Raw genomic sequence first — 17,241 nt, 5'->3', positions numbered from 1 at the left:
ACAGCAATACCATTATTGCCCTGGTAACTCTAGGCAGCCTCATACAGTGATACCCTCTTCATACTCGAGGGAATTGTTTGCTTCGGACCTGGGGTGCCATGAAGCTTGTTCTTGATCTATTCTGTATGTTTGAAATGAAACCTGCTCACAGATTTTAGAACCTTCGCAATGTTTAATCTCTTCCCTTTCTTTTTAAGGCGATGGACAGAACTTGGTTACTGAAGACGTGACTGTAGTGGAGGGAGAAGTAGCCACCATCAGTTGTCGAGTCAAAAACAGTGATGACTCAGTGATTCAGCTACTGAATCCCAACAGACAGACGATCTATTTCAGAGACTTCAGGCGTAAGTTTCCATCCCTGCATTATTTGGCAGCAGCTGACCCCTACCCTCCTTGCATTCTGGTTAAATTAAAAAAGAGGCTTTAGCAATATCTGTAATGTGAGACACTTAAAGTTTAGTCGATTCTTCAAAGCATAGATGAGACAAGCAATCATAATCTTTCTCCTTAATGGAAACCTTGATGGTCCCTTTTAAAAGTCAGACTGTTTTACTTTGCAATAGGAATTGATTGTAGTAATTCAGGGTGAATTGCAACTGTGCACCAAATATTTAGCTGACACAAACAAATTGAATAGAGTAATGCGGGAGTACAATGTTCTGAAAAGTAATAGGCTGGGTTTGAAGATTGTAATGTTAAAGATAATCTGTCCCTTTTAATGCCAAAACAAAATCTGTCACCATGGTGCCCAGTGCAAGGAGGATGGCTTTATTTCCTGTTTAGACAATACCGTAAGGGCTAACAATTGAAATGAGACCATTTAAATTTCTTCAGTCTAATGGCTACTATTGGAATTGGAAGGGATGGACCAGGACTACTTGTGCTCATTGTACACACAACAAAAAGAGGGTCTCTTCCCTAAAATTGCTTACAACCTAAGTAACTAATTGGGTGGGACAAACTCAGAGGAGATTGTGATTTACTGTTGTTATAATTAGATTAAAGATCAGGGCACCATTTTGCTAGGTATTGTACAGACCCTGTCCCAAAATTGGTGCTCCAGAAAGACCATCAGTGTTGTCAAAATTCCCAAAGGGGTTTTAACAGTAATTACTTGTGTAAGGAAACCTAAATCTTGAATTATCTTTGCCTTGATTCTTATCTCTGCTTCATGCCAGTCCTAATCCACTCATGCTGTCAATCCTGCAGTCTGCTTTAAGCTCCAAAACAACCCCTGGATTGTTTTTATGGCAACCTGCTTGCCAAAAAACATCCCTACATCTTCTGAAAATAAAAGCCAGACGCATGAGTAGTTTGTAGAGAGAATTTGTTTGTGTTGATTACTTATATTGATCTGAGAACATGATTATTGTTTAAACCCAAATTGAAATGCAACAAACTAGACTAACGTGGAGCGCTTAGGAGTTTTATTTAGACACCATTACTACTCTTTCAGGCTTCTGGCTTTGCCATGTTTTTGTGGGAGGAAATGTCCTATCTGTCTTGTTCATCACAATCAGCAATGATCTGTTTGTTCCACAGCTCTGAAGGACAGCAGGTTTCAGTTAGTGAATTTCTCTAACAGTGAGCTCAGAGTGTCTTTGACAAATGTCTCCGTGTCTGATGAAGGAAGATACTTCTGCCAGCTCTACACCGATCCCCCACAGGAAATTTATACCACTATTACTGTGCTTGGTAAGTGCCGCGCACTGAACTCGAACTCTTCAGTTAACTTGGACGGTCCTGGAATGAGTACATGTTTTTGAAAACTATTTTGTAGTAATTCCAGCCACCAAAAGCTGATGAAACTAAATCATATTCTTAAGACTTGACTTAAAGAGCCACATCCACTTTAACATTTCTGTAAAAAAACAACTTTGTTTTAATGCCAAAGAGCTCTTTCACTGAAGACCTGTTTCCTCTGTGGATCTGTTGAGTCTGGGGCTCAAAACTGCAATCACAAGATTCTGAAGGTGACTAGCAAAGATCAACCTAAATTTTCAAGTGAGCCATTCATCACATGGAATATCATAGTCTTTAGCTACTGGTTGTGTTAGCTAAATGAGGAAGAGACGGGCTATGTGCCTCTAACCAGTAGAAATTATTTTTTAGTCACTCTCCGTGCTCTTCTTTCTAGGTAATATCCTATGTATAGTGAAGTGGCTGGGTAGTTTGTTTGTTTTTTCTGGAGCAATTCAGTTTAGTGAAATAAGTACAGGTTGAGGACCCAGGGCTCTCGAGTGCTAAGCTTGGCTCTGCCGGTCACTGTTTCACTTGGGCAAGTCACTTAAACTCCCTTTGTTGTTGTTTCCATTTGGGAAGTGTGGGATAATAACTGCCTTACTGGAGCTGTGAGAGAATGAATCAGATCACTCCATCGGCTGAGTGTAAATGTACGAATTCCTAATTTGACATTTTGGAGTAAGTCTGAAATTGTTGTTTCCTCGGAGTGGATGTCTGCCCAGCCAACGGGTCTGGGAAATGGCATACACCTAAAAGGGGGTGCTTTAGCAATCCTCCAAGCTATCCTCATGAGCTTTCCTTGGCCACATGCCTTTCATCTTTAGGGTAGCAGAGTGTGTGTGTTTGTCACACTGCAGCAGCAGTGTAAGGAATGTGGTCACAGATTCTTTTCATTCAGTGAGGAGAGAAAGGTCAGGAATCAGAATCAAGTATATTATTCATCTAAAATATCTAACCAGCAAGTTCTACATGTCCTTTAGGGTTAACCCTGACTAAACTCTGGGGTTCTCTTGCTTATGTCTAGAAAAACCTTGTCCCCTGGCATCCTGACAGCATAGATATACCAAGTTCCTTTTCTTTGGGGTTTTTATTCCCAAACTCAGCTGATGGGTGGAATCCACTTGCATGATTCATCTTCACCGGGGTTGGGGCAGGAGCCAGACAACAAAAGTCTTTTGTCCTCTTTAACATCCCATAGTAGTCCGTCCAGGGTTGATGGAACTTTCCTGTTCAGAAGGATGTAATGCCTTCTGTTGAAGATCAGTCCTTCACGCTAATCAATGTGTCTCTCCTGTCTGGTGACTTACACTACAAACAATCACTCAAATATTACCTTATCTTACGAGCTAGATAGATGTTATCAGTGAGATTAATGCATGCAGCAACTCTCAAGCATTCAATAAAGTCTAAACGCTAAATATGTTCTTCTAATTCTAATACCTGTTTTAGTAGTTGTAACACACAGGTGAGCCAGGCAGATTCCAGCCACGTATTCATCAAGGTTCAGTTGTGGCATGTGAACCTTGGCATGAGCTGGCCCCTGGTCTTCCAGCATCACAAAAATAAATGAAGAATAAAATCTTTGCTGTTGTCTGGAGTGTTCTTCACGGAAAGTACTTTGCACATACACAGATGTTAAACCTCTGAACATGCTTCAGGATGCTTATGCCTCTGTGTGTTTGTTAATTGCTTGATGTGTTCAGCAAAATCTTAAGCATAATTATAATGTGAAGTGAGAGCTTTCTGTTAACTTTTATTTCAGCTGATTTTTTTAACCACTATTTTATTTATTATTTTGTATATATAAGGAGCTGGGGATCTCTCATCTGACATTTTTGTGTACTCATTTGCTCAGGAATGATCAGTTTTGGAGTATTGAAGTTCACTTTTCCTACTCAGAGTTACATTTTCACCAAGACAATCTACTGAATTCTCTCTCCGTCCTATTTCTCATGGGTTGCAAGACAAGGATACAGATGCAGCTATAAGGTTAAAGTAGTTACTGATAATTGTAGCTAATACTATTACAGCCATGTCTAAAGATTAGCGTTGGCTTTTAAGCTCATGTTAATAAGAGAACCTGAATCATAGTGGAAGATCTCGCTCTCTGATTAGTTGTAAATTGGGTCATTTTTCTCACATTTAATGAGATTCAGTTCTGTCTTAGCATTTAAACTGTGGAAACAATGTTTATAATCTGCCCTACTCTGAATCTCAGGTTTATCAACAGCCTTCAAGTTGTACTTCAGTTTTCTGATATTCAGCTGACTATGATGGTGTTTTTGTCCCCTTCAGTTTCTCTATTTGTATATGTTTAAATGTATTGAGTTAGCTAAGTGTACGTTCGCTCATTGCTCAGGGATGCATCAGAAGTAGAGGTAGCTGTTTAATGGGCCAATAAGCAAGTATTGTTTGTCTTCTATTGTACAGTAGAAAAATAATGTAGTTGTTCTCCTTATCTAAGTTGCACTTTATGATTCAGGATATGCCAGATTTCCTTTCTTGTTTTCCAGCACTATTTTAGAAAAATGGCAGCTGTGTGTATACCTGATGTATCTATAAGGCACAGAGCATTTAGGTGTGTCAGTTCTTGACATATTGGGTGTGTGCGTCCATGTGGTATTCTCCTCACCCTCATTTCCCAGAGTGGGAAACAAAGGCAAAAGCGTATTCAGTCGTTCGAGTGTCTGTCAGACTCACGATTGGGAACCAGGAACTCAAGTGCTCAAAACACTAAGTTAAACCTTGTTCACTTGAATAAATATTCTCATAAAAAGAAAATAAGTCAGAGCATTTCCTTGAGCCTTCCTTGTAGCACTTTATTAAGGCATCTTGTGCGTGGAAAGTAAGTAGCACCTATATTTCCGTAAGTTGATGTTACACTTAGTAGTAGCTCGAATGTTATGCTTTCAAGACACATTTTCAATGATAGCCACTTGGGAAAGCAGAAAAACCTTCCTCGGTGCCTCACACCACTGCTAGAGTGAGGAAGCTATATACCACTGCCTGCTGATTTTCTTCTTTGTCATTTTGTTATTTATTCTCTCTTGCCATGCATTTGAATGTCTTTTGTGACCCTATATATGTAGATTTATTCACAGTGGATTGGAATGTGAAAATCTGAAATACATGGTCTGTTTTACTCATCTTGGGGAAAAGCTACAAATAACTAATTAGTCCTTTGATCATCTGGATGATATTTATACATATTTGTTCATCAGCTGAAAATGTATTAGTCATTTGAACCATACACTTGCTTAATCACAGTGATGAGAACAAAAAAGTTGAGTTATCTTTGGAAATATCAGTTTAAATACTTTACTTAAAGGTTTAGAAGGGAAGGAATTGTGTGTATTGGTTAAAACATTCATGTTCCCCTCATCACTGATTTTCATCTTGTCCCTTTTTCAACATTTTTAAGCTTGTTTTTATCCTGTCTGTGGATTGCATTCTACTGTTGTGGTGGTCTCCCTTAGGTATTAGCCTATTCCTAAATATTAGTGGATTATTTTTCATTGATGATTATAACCCTCTAGCTTTGTGTAGCTCACACTAGTGTTGTTTATAGAGGTTACTTGCCTTAAAGAGAGGAAAACTGGCAGTTTACAGTAATTGCAATCTGAAGCAGTTATCTTGGTCTAGATCCAAAGCTCCACATCTCTTCATTGGATCAGGAATTGCATTTCCCTCGGGTTTATTTTGACGGGAGATGCATTGGCAGTTAAAGGCTTCGGCATTCTATTCTGGTTTCAGGCTTGAGGGCTTTTTTTTAAAAGAGGCCTAGATGTATTTGATCTTTGCTGGTCAACCTCCACTTCTTGAACTTCGGGTTTGGACCTGAAGAGCCGATGAGAATAATTTTACCTTCAGGTCATTAAAACTATAGTTAAGGTAAGGTACCTTTAAGTGTAATCGTTTTTCTGTTTCCCTTCTCCTCACTTATTGTAAAATGTATATGAATGCAAGCTGTATTCTTTGTGTGATGTCACACCCGGGTAGCGTGAAAGAGAGCAGACAACTTACATGGGACAGTGCTTAGATAGGAGGGACTATAGAAATTGGGGGAATTTAATAAGCAATAGTCTATGAAACTCAAAGCTGGGCTGAAAAATATAACACAACTAGTAGGAACCTATTTGTTAAGGGACGATAATACAAATAATAATCATAATTTGATAAATTAAGAGGTCTGATAAGTTTGGGTGTCCCGCTTCCCCAAAAAGAATCCAGCTCTTTTCAACATTGAGTAGCTTGTGTATGAGGTCTCGTGTATGTGCTAGTTAAAGATCAAAATGTATTGACCTTGTTCTGATTTATATTTTTAATTTTAGTCCCACCGCGCAATTTGATCATTGATATCCAGAAAGAAATTGCCGTTGAAGGAGATGCGATTGAGTTGAACTGCACTGCCATGGCCAGCAGACCAGCCAGCACAATCAGATGGTTCAAAGGAAACAAGGAGCTAACTGGTAGATATATCCTCTAAATCAGCACAGTTTTATAGATAACCGAAGTGGTTAAATTATACCTTCTAAATATAATATTGGGATGACAGAGAATGGAAACACTTGTTTAAAAAAGAAAAAGGCAAGCTGTTTCAAACCCCACGTCAGTGGCGAAATGTATGGGCAGACTTAAATGACAAATACATCTTAACACTAAAGGATTGTACGGCTGTTTTGTCCTTTAGTTACTTGCCAGAATCTGAGTTTGGAGTTGTGGGTTTGCTCTTCAGCTGCGTATGACCTCAACGATCCCTTAAGGTGTGCAGGGAGGATAGCTCTTTGCCATGTTGTAGGAGTCCTTGTGATGCATCAACTGAGATGTAAGGCTTTCTAGATCACTTTCATATCTAGCGCAGCTGTTCATGTGGTGATGTGTGTATGTTCATTTAAAAGTGAGTTTCTTCTACTCTTTGAAGTCTAGTACTTGTGGAATCTGTACAGAGACGTCGCCAACACCGATTGCACGTGATGGACTGTTTAAGTCTGCATGTCCGTGACGTCGCCTCTGTTCTTGCCTCATCTGAGATACTAAAAGCTCCTTACAGAAGTCAGACACAACACTTCAAATCTAGCCCCCTGCAAGGACAGGACACAGTCCTCCAGATAGAGGATGTGTATCTCTTCCCTCCTACAGGCATCTTAGCACAACACATACTGAGCTTACGTTAGTAATAGCAGAAGGCAAAGCTGCTGCCACATGTAGCGTCCCACACAACCAACTGCTTTCCAGCACTTGTCGTCATCTAAATGATGCCTGGACCTTCAAATGGCCTCCTCCTTGGTTTCTTTTGCTTTCTATAGGGCCCCAGCCCAACAGTATTTGACCACTTGTACTTGACCTGTTCAGCTCCTTTATTAAGCTTTCTCACTTCCGTAATTGAATTTCAACAGTCTTGTATCTTTGAAGACTGCCGAGCAAGGAGTAGCTTTTTGAAGTACCAAATCACCCTGATGATTCTTTGGTGCTGTGGGATTTTCAGAAATAGAAATAAAGAAATTGAAATAGTTTCCTTTGTTCTTGATTTCACATGGACTGCAGATGGAGAGAGAACTGAGGTCCCCTGTGATTATCTAATCTTTCCTCTAAACATCAGAGGTTATTGTTTTAGCAGTTGTGGTCACAGTGTTTTACCTATGTATTATACACAGGAGCTGTTTTGTGGGCTTGAAGAGGGTGTCTCTTGTAGGTTTCCCTCTTACCCATTTTATCTCCATGATCTGACCCATAAAAACAGTCGATAAGCTCATTTAAAAGAGACCGTAGTTGGTGGTCAGCAAGTACATGTTGAGGTAATGGAAAACCCTGTTAGTTTTTTCATTTAATCCTGAGTCTCTTCTTTCCTGTTCTATGTGTTCTGGGAAGTCTTATGTATGTGAAGGAGTCCTGCAATATTCTTGCCTTCAACCCGCTGCTATGGTATTTTCAATGGATCTTCAACAGTGCCACTGTTTAAATACTTTAATTACTGTTTTTAATTATGTTAATCCATTTACTCTCTTTTCCTCCTAATCGCTGATGATGGGTTTTCATCTCCATAGCATCTGAATTCCAGGATGCTTTCCAAAAAAACCCAAGTTCTTAAATCAGTGGAGCTATACGCATCCTGGTATTTTTCATCCTTATGACAGCGTGCTGTATATTTTAATGACTTTGTTAGGAGGGATATCATTACCCACAAATACACCTCCCTACACTTAGCATTGAGATGCTATAGAAATGAAAGTTGGAAGTTTAAGAGCACGTGTTCCCTGAACCTGTTTTGTGTACCATGGTGATGCAAGCGAGATGATAACATGACATTATCATGGCTATGCTCTCCCATGATTACTCTGTGCTCTGTCTCCCTCGTCTGTTTGGCAGGCAAATCTGAAGTGGAGCAATGGTCTGATATGTTCACTGTGACTAGTCGGCTTTTGCTGACAGTGGGGCGTGAAGACGATGGTGTTCCCGTCATCTGTCTGGTAGATCACCCTGCTGTCAAAGACTTACAGACCCAGCGCTACCTAGAAGTAATGTGTGAGTACCAGAGCTTTCTATTCTTCTAACGTAGAACGTTCCTTGTTTAAAAAGATGTTAGAAACCATTAATTATGTAATTAGATTTTATTACAATGTAGATAGGGTTTATATCTTGTTACCTACATGTAGAAATCAAAGTATTGAGTATTGTTTAATGGCTTAAACAATGACTTCTCCTTGCAGTTTTGCTGTGATGCCAAATTCCTACTTTTATTCTCTCCACATAGAATAAAGTATTTTACATAGATTTAACACCTTGAAGGGTTAATTGCTAGGCCTTGTAATTGTCTCAGCAGATTAATTTTAATTTTGAATCCTAACTTTTTTAACAGTTTTCTTTACATTTCTTTAAAATTTAGCATCACTGCAGAGCTCCATTTAAAGTAACTTACTGCAGTTCTCCATTGGCAAATGAACTGAGAGAGACATGCTGTGATGCAAGAGAGACTATCATACTTCATATAATGGGACGTCTAATACAGTAGTTCTATTTTAAATTACAGCTGCAGAAATATGTTTAAAAATAGTGGAACCTTTTAAGGTAAAGATCAAGTAAAAGCAGCCCGCTAAAGCACGCTAATCTTAGGGTTTAATGCTTCTGACTACATTCATGAGAAAAACTAGGTACAACATTTCACTTGGTTTTCTATGAATTGCTATTTATGTACATCACGTGAGTAGGTTTCTGAAAATACCCATGGGGCAATCCACAGCAGAGGTGGCTTGTGTTCATATTAGTAACACAGAACACAAGTCTTGTTACCATCACTGTATCATGCTAACAGTTGGAATATGGCTTTTGAAATCAGAGATGCAAACAAACCAGAAAATGGGGTGGCAATGCCTTAGCACAAGAGAACGGCAAAGTGGCGAGATGGTAAAATGACTCAAATTTCTTTCTTTTGTAGATTCATCTCAACCATAACATTATATAAAAAGGGGATGGAGGGTTGTTAATTTTTCATCTATTTCATTACGTAGCTTCATTATGAGCATTCTGCTTACAAATTTCATATCACTGAAACTAGCATGAAGTAATGTCCCTATAATAAGGAAAACAAAAATGATCAGATGCTACCTAAATTGGCAGATACTAGATTTCTTGTGACTGTGCTAATGTGTAATTCATTTATGCAAACTTAATGTCCATTAACATTTCTTGTAGAAGCTCCATTAGCTTTAATAATACATTAGCACCTTTGTGAGGCTTGATCAAATACTTAACGGGGGAGAAAATCCCATCTCTCAGATTATACAGGAAAATTGAAAACTTCTTTTGTTTAGTTTTTTAACTTGTTGTTTATAAGGGGGTCAGATTAGTAGTTTAAGGCTTGGTTTCCATATGGTTATTTCCTTTTTGGTGTTGTAGAAATGGGCCGGTCTTTTTAACGGAGCATTTGAGGTATGCAGTAGGGTTCCTTCTACATTTGGCTGTGAAAGAGAAAATAAATCTTTCTTTTCTGAATCTTTTTGACTGCAGCTTTTAAAAGGCACCACACAACAACAAAGTCCATGTAAACTGTGGTTATCTGAAGGTCTCGGGTGATATCCCAAATCCTTCAGATAAAGCACCGTACTGCTTTATCGGTTGCAAAGGGCATTTTTTTCACTTATTGCTAATTTTAGGCCTGCCTTCGGATGTCTCATGGGGAAGGAGAGGTGTTAGTCAGTGCCTACCACTTCAGTATGTTGGAATGCACTTAATGCAGAGCTTTCTGCGAGAGGAAGGGGAATAAACATGACATGGTTTTCTTGACTACTGTGTTTGTCTTTACATTCTGAAATCAACCTGGAGCTGGCGAAAGGCACTGGACGACCAACCCTGCCTGCCAGCATTGCTTTCTGATCCACAGAACAAGTACAGCTTAGGGAGCTGCACAATAAGCATCCCAACAGTTTCCCATCTACCTCCATCAATATGCTTCAACCTTCTCCTAGTATTGAGGGGTGTTCAGTCTCCATGACACATCAATTCCTGGCCTTTCTTCTGAACCTGTTATGATGGCGTGTGTGAAGATTTGTACAGTGAGAAAAGACCAAATTATACTTGCATATAGGCCATTTTGTGATAATTAGGCCTACAAATATACCTTAATTGTGAGCTCATCTGTGAAAATTGTATGAAAGTTCATAAGATGTCACAATAACCTGTAATAACAAATGTAGCTGAGAAAAGAAGCAAAAGAGAGACTGACTGAATTAGACTAAACATAAAGGCCTATTGTTTTAACTCAAAGACTGTGTTAAGCTCATACTTGGTTACCAAGAGAAGTTGGAACCAGAAGTCAGTGAACCAAAAGTGGTGTATTGGAAACTAGGCCTAACTGGCGGACAAAATAATGATGGGTTCGGGTATTCCGCCCATAAATCCCTTTCTGGGTCCTTAAAGAGACTTTGGGGAGAAAAATTGGCTACTGGAGTGAACTTCATCATCACAGCTGCCACCATCTCTTGGGACCCTGGGCCTTTGTCATCCCAATCTTGAAAGATGTCCTGATCAGGCTGGGCCCGAGAGAGGGACCCAGCTATCGCCAGCCACCACCCTGGCTCCAGCGGACTCCTAAACACCACCTGGATGAAACAGAATCAGACATTAACAACAGCACCAGCACATCACAGCTGACTTTTTCTTTTTTCCCCAAAAGGACAGTTTTTACCATCTTTATAACATCTGTCAAACTCAGACAGTCAAACAAGGGATTTTTTCCTTCTAAAATCTCTCTCCAGCTAAAGGGAAGGGGAGGGAATAAGGGATGTGGTTTAAAATGAAAACCTTATTTAATTCTTGACACTTCAAATGTTTTTATTGTTTTGCCTCCTTTTCTTTGTAATGGTGTTTGCCATGGAACTAAGCAAGCTGAGGTCTCAGTATTCTAAACCCTGAACCTTGTTTAACACTGTATCATGTTGGACAGCGCTTGGGTTATGCTAACACTTTTGGTCCATATATTCCATCTAAATTAATACAAGAACCGCCAGAGAGCCATCACATGGAAAGGGCTTCCAGTCAGTACTAGCCTGTCGTGGCTTTGACCTGGGGTCCAAGAGGTAAAAGGTTTTGTAGCCCAATGCCTATTGCTGGACCCAGTCTCGCATCTATTTTTTTTTCTCGTTTTTTTGAAGACAATATGGTCAGAAGATTGACTGCAGTCCGAGGGGGGAAGGAGGGAACTCGTGAGATTAAAACTATCTAGCAGCACCCCTCCCAGGAGATTCCCAGGCGCTCTGTTTGAAATTGGAATTCTGTATACAGACGACTGGGAGAGAAGGAAGTCAGTGTAATCTGATGGCAGAAACAGGAATCAGAAGATGGGATGTGGCTGCGGCCGCTGACATTGGTCCCTTTTGCTCTGTTGTGAGGGCATGCTGGCAGCATCACTGTATGTGCAGAAAAGAGAGATGGACCAGAAGGAATCCACTGTGCTGCCTTGTGAGCTGTGGGTCCCACAGGCTGCTCTCCTGGCTCAGAACAGACCATGCCATAGTAGCATCTGGGAGTGCCAGCCTAGACCTCCATAGTGCCGTGGGGAGCCTGGGCTGTCCCATGACATTGCAGGCTTCTCTGTCTCTTGTATCTCAAAGCTCCTGCATGTAGGAAAAAGCCACGCTCCCTGGTGACCTTTACTTAGTAGATCAGATTCATACTAGCACCAGGCAACAGTGAAGAGGCAGCTGGAACATTTACATCTATTTTCCTCTCTGTGAATCAGTTTTCTCATCCTTAAAATGGGAATAATCCTAACCTTCCTTGGCAAACCCCTTTGAAATCTCCAGAGGGGAAGTGTGATATAAAAGCTACGTATTATTGTTCTGCATAGTTTCTCCCCACTGTGTGATGCATGCAGTTCAGTGCTTTGTTTGCCCATTACATTGGTGAGCAAACAGGGGCAGCATAAGGGGGAGGAAAATCCACTTGTCTTCTCTGACTGACGTATAAATCAGAGCTTCCTCTGACACAGGGCCAGCCTTTTAAAGAAATTATACTCCTAAAATCAGGCATAATTGTCACTTTCTCAATAGCTTTTTAGAGCTGGTACTTGCAATCAGTGCAAAGTAACCCTCCAAATTGCTATTTCATGCACTTTAGTTGACCACTTTGTTACCTCCAGCTTTACAATATGCCGAATCTCCAAGCAAGTGGCAATTAACATTCGCCCACTATGCTGCGTCAAAGCACCAGTTTACATAGCTGCGTTACTGAACCTAGAGAGGCATCATTCGAAAGAGGGTTGGTTGCTTTAAAAAAAGGGATTGTTTGTTGTTGCACAGTGACAGCTTGATCATGTCCTTCCATCCATCCGTCCGTCCAGCACACCATGCCTGTTTCTTTGGAGTGTCAGCTACTGTCAGTACGTGCATAGCCACAATAGACAGTTTTCCCAAGGTGTTGTACGCCTCAGTGCTCTTAGTATGAAAAAGAGAAGTATTAGCAGGCAACTTTGAAATGATGGATCCATCTTTCAAAGGTTATGAGCTAATATTTGTTGGTTTAAAGTTCAGAATATGCAGATATAACATAAAGCTGGTTGCAAAAACGCCACCAAAAAAACACAACACAAACCTCAAAGCCAGGAGTGTGGGCTAGGGGAAATGATTGTCATCCTGCTAAACAACTCAAAGCAAAACCCAACAAAAGAAAACAAAAGCAGAAGGAACTCGGCATAATCTGGGCCTTGTGGAGGGTAGCCTGGAAACAGAAGTGCTTGAGGATTTTCTCCCACACAGCTCCCAGTAATTTTCCAAGAAAAATGTACTTGGGTTCTTCCCCCCACACAATCAATAGCAGCTATGGTAATGTTTTTTGTCATGGTCTTGAAAAAGAAATCAAATCACAGATTAACCAGCACGTGCCTGGTGCAAATGCAAAACATCAAAGAGAAGACGGGGCTGGGGTAGCCTTCAGAAGAAGCGGACTGATGGCAGAAAAGTCTGAGTAACTTTCCCCAATAAACAAGTCCCTCCTACTGTCTGCTCAGAGGTAGGGTTTTCAAAAGCTTCTCGGTGACTTAGGAGCTCAGATCTTATTAAAGTCAATAGCACGTATGCTTCTAACTCATGCAAATGCTTTTGAGAATCCTACCCTTAAAGATATACATGTTCCATTAGAAATATATTTTCAGCTGTTTAAAAAAAAGAAATCTGCTGGAAATTGGTGTACAAGAGCTTAGCCTGCAAAGTGACCTGTTACACTGAGTTTTATAAACAATTCATTTGTACATTTTCTTGGGTGTTACAGTTCAAAGAAATTTCCAGATTTCAGCTTCTTTTTTTTTTAGTTTACCAATCACTCCTAAGAACAAACATTTTGAAATGGTTCTCAGTCATACTGCCTCAGGCTGAGTTCTCTCCAGATCTCCTAAAATAAGCCAGCGTGGGGGGTCAGTGCTTTAATAAGAGACAGTGGAGGCCATCTTCGACTATGACTTCACTGGCCAGAAAGGTGGGTGTTGTACTGTGCATTAACTGTAAAAAGAGAACAGTGGAGGTTCCGGTAGTTTTACTGAATGATAAATTAGACAAAGTCAACCACATGTGGATGGTTTGGTGCTGACCTTGCCTAGCCTGTGTTACAGTAAAAACTACAGATGCCTTGTCTCCCCTAGGATTTTATAGTAAGCTAACGAAGGAACATGTTATCTCACTTGAGGCTGAGGATGGAGAGGGAGACATTTGTCAGTGAAGACAAAGCCTCGGGTGATGCGGGAAGTAGAGCTGATGACTCAGTCTACTTCAAACCATGCCTGAACGTGATTCTGGGAGGGGGGGCATATTGCTGCAACTGCCAACAATACATGAGAAAGAAAAGATTCCTTAACTGCTCCTGGTTATAAAAAATTCCAGAGCACTTTTCAGAAGAACAAGGCTATTGCCCTAACCAAATTCCATCCTGGTATTAATATTCCGCTCACCTAACATTCCCCTGTGGCAGTGAAGTCTTTATTCTTCACACCCTGGCCAGTAAGCTTGGTCATGCAGAGTTGCAGGAAAAAACATGCACTTCTGCTGTTTTCCGAGTCCTTTGGGTGTGCAGGAATTTGTGTCTCCCTATTCCACGACCCTTATAATGACCCTCCAGACAAAAGGGATCTGACCCCACTTCTTAGCAAAGACTGAGTAAGGCTGTTGCTCATATTCTGCTTAACATGATAGTTTCATTGTTACCTGTTCCTCTCTCTGCTTCTTCGTAAGCATCTAGTCATTATTCTGAGACTGTAATCTCTTAGGGGCAAGCGCTGTCTTTTATTGTATTTTTGTATGTGATAAGGATAGCTAATGCAGGGGGACTCTGCTCCCTGTTTTCAGTTAACAGGAGTACTGTGAAGTGTGCAAAGTAATTAAAAGTGAGCCACAAGTTCTCAAATAAATGAGCTTTAAAACCTTGATTTTTGCCACTCTTATTCATGTCGAGTAGTAGCTCACCCTACTCGTGAAGTAAGCTAATAGTAAACGCGAGTGAAGGATGGCAAAGTCTGCTCCTTTCTGAACTTTTGGGATAAAGGCTGCTGTATGAATGTATGAGATGATAGTGGAATGAAATCTCTGCAGACAGGCATGCCATAATGTCTTGGTAATATTTTTAAAAGCAAAACCCAGTTTGACAAATGGCAGCTGTGTACACACTGTAACAATAACTCTTTCATACTGGATTAATAGTCACACTAGCAAATTAAAACTATGCGATGGATTGATGCAATATGCTTCACAGTATTAATTCAGACATATTCAATGGCCCTGAAGTAGTGATCTCTTTCAGAATTCATTATTGCACGGGAGCTGGATGGATGTGTGTTTGTGTTAAGTACAATTTTTAGAAAGGAAACAAAGCAACAAAATACATTAAAAAATCATTAAGGAGTTGAAATGAGCAAAATACTCTCAGAAAAATGTGCTGAAGATTAATCTTCAGTCTTTGTGGTACTTTTTCCTTTGCTTATTATAGCACTAGAAATAGATGACAAAGTAGAAGTCTTAACTCTATTTTTTCTCTTGTGGTTTTAAATCTTAATTAATTGAACATAAATTTTTATGTCTGCATGCGTGTTTATAAAAATATATACTCATGGAAACTGTTATGACCTCTTGTTATGCCAGAAGAATTCGCTGTGCCCAATTATGCTAAAAATAAGCCATCTATGTGTGCTTTCATACTTTGTCATCTTTTTATGTTTCTAGTGAGTACAAATATTAATTGCATGGTATGCAGTGAAGTGATTAACATCAATGTAATTTATCATCTGAAGATTTCTGAACGTACGTAAACGAGTTGTTTTGCTCAGTGAGGTGTTTGACCCCTTCAGAATCTGTGACTTACATTCTTTATTGTAAATATGAAAGGCACCACAATCAGCCAAGTGTTGAGTTATTTGATTTTCTGGGGCATTAGTCGCTCTTGTTTGTGACATTTCCCAGTTGGGTGCTCGTTTGCAAGATCATTAATAAGGTTTTCTCGGAGGAATGTTGTTGGGAATGAAGAACATACAGTAGGCCGAAGTTTGGTGCTTTCACTCTGAGGCTCAGGAAGCAGACAGCAGCAGTTAGCAGTTTAAAATGGGAAATAATTCTACACAAAATCTTTGCGTTCGTTCCAAGGCCTCATCTTGTCAATCTGACTTAGACCAAAAGCTTGTATTTTTAAATGAGAAATAAACTGGTTTTGGTACATATGGCCTCCCCCAAACCAGAGAAGTAACCATTTGTTAGTATGGGCCTGTGTTTTTGGTGGCTGTACTCCTGTTACATTAAGGTTGGATATAGCAGGATGTATAACTGGGGGCAAAGGTTGGAGCCTTTGCCATCTGAGGAAGTGCCTCTAATAGTGTAACTGGCTGCTTAACAAGAACAATATGCTATATATTGAATAAAAGAAAACGAAATTAAATAAAGTCAAGGTGACAACACTTAGGCTGGACATTCAGATTGAAGGTTAGACACAATATCACGAATGCCTTTCATTGTGTAAAAAAAAATAGGAAAAGGCACGATGGAAATAAGAAAACTGGAGTATCTAACTTTTTAATATTTCTCTAGTTTGTTACTATTACAAGTTAAATGCTTAAATCCTCTCTATCTTTCAGGTCTGATTTTTTAAAAGTCTGTTTGAGATCAGAAGGGCTTTTTTAGACATATTGTGTCTGCATCCACTTAGCCTATAGTTTTAAAATGAGATGTATTGATCTGACAGAATTGTTTATTTTATAAACCCATATTGATATTCAACCCTTATATGGACCATAACATTGACACAAATATGTGCTGCTAGGATTATAAAAGCTGAGGTTGAAAGATCTATTAGACTCTCAAGTCCTTATCCTTTCCACTATGGAATATAACCCTCTGATAAGAGGACACAGCTGATTTTAGGAAAAAGTAACACTTACATATACTTAGCAGCCAATATACAAATATTAATGTTTGTGACATTTTAAAAAAATATATTCATTGAAGGCCTAACCCCAGGTCTTAATCTATAGTCTAGATTTGTATCCTGATTTCATCTGCAAAACTTCATATTAAAACACCAACAGATTTTTTTTTTTTTTTTTTTTTTGACATTTCAATCTTAACTCAAAAGTTGCATTCTTATAATTAACTTAGACATTTTTGGTTTAAGTGAAATACTTTTGACTGATTTTGTTGCGTTTTCTCTGGCGTTAATATATGCATTCTCATTTAGAGACTGCTAAAAATCAAAACTATTTGAGCAATTTACTTGTTAATTTTAATTTAGACAATATATATTGCTCATTAAAGTAAACCACAGGTCAAAAACCATAAAATAAGGAGATGAGCGTGCATATAAAACTTTCACAGACTTCAGACGATATTGGAAGCGGTATTGTGAGGCACATTCTAGATCAGTGGTTCTTAACCTTTCCAAACTACTGTACCTCAGAGGAGGCATGTAACTTAGTTTCATGGCGCCCCTGTGGCTCCAGGCAATTGCCTTTCTTGCCACCCCCAATACCAGCTCTGC

General features: G+C 39.5%; 1 protein-coding gene across 2 annotated transcripts in view; it reads left to right on the top strand.

Annotated features, from left to right (window-relative positions):
• The window catches only part of CADM1 (cell adhesion molecule 1), a 270,202-nt gene that overhangs the window by 197,556 nt on the left and 55,405 nt on the right, over positions 1 to 17,241 (top strand). For both annotated transcript variants that reach the window (XM_067565814.1, XM_067565805.1), the window contains exons 2-5: positions 198 to 344; positions 1,543 to 1,695; positions 6,075 to 6,212; positions 8,110 to 8,265. In XM_067565814.1, the coding sequence (XP_067421915.1) occupies positions 198 to 344; positions 1,543 to 1,695; positions 6,075 to 6,212; positions 8,110 to 8,265 (594 nt within the window). The remainder of the gene's footprint in view (positions 1 to 197; positions 345 to 1,542; positions 1,696 to 6,074; positions 6,213 to 8,109; positions 8,266 to 17,241) is intronic.

Source organism: Emydura macquarii, unplaced genomic scaffold, assembly GCF_026122565.2.
Source record: "Emydura macquarii macquarii isolate MOO-44397 ecotype Brisbane River unplaced genomic scaffold, CSIRO-AGI_Emac_v2 contig_312, whole genome shotgun sequence".
Taxonomy (NCBI): Eukaryota; Metazoa; Chordata; order Testudines; family Chelidae; genus Emydura; species Emydura macquarii.
The sequence above is the reverse complement of the archived record's forward strand: the minus strand, read 5'-3'. Positions and strand labels throughout refer to the sequence as shown.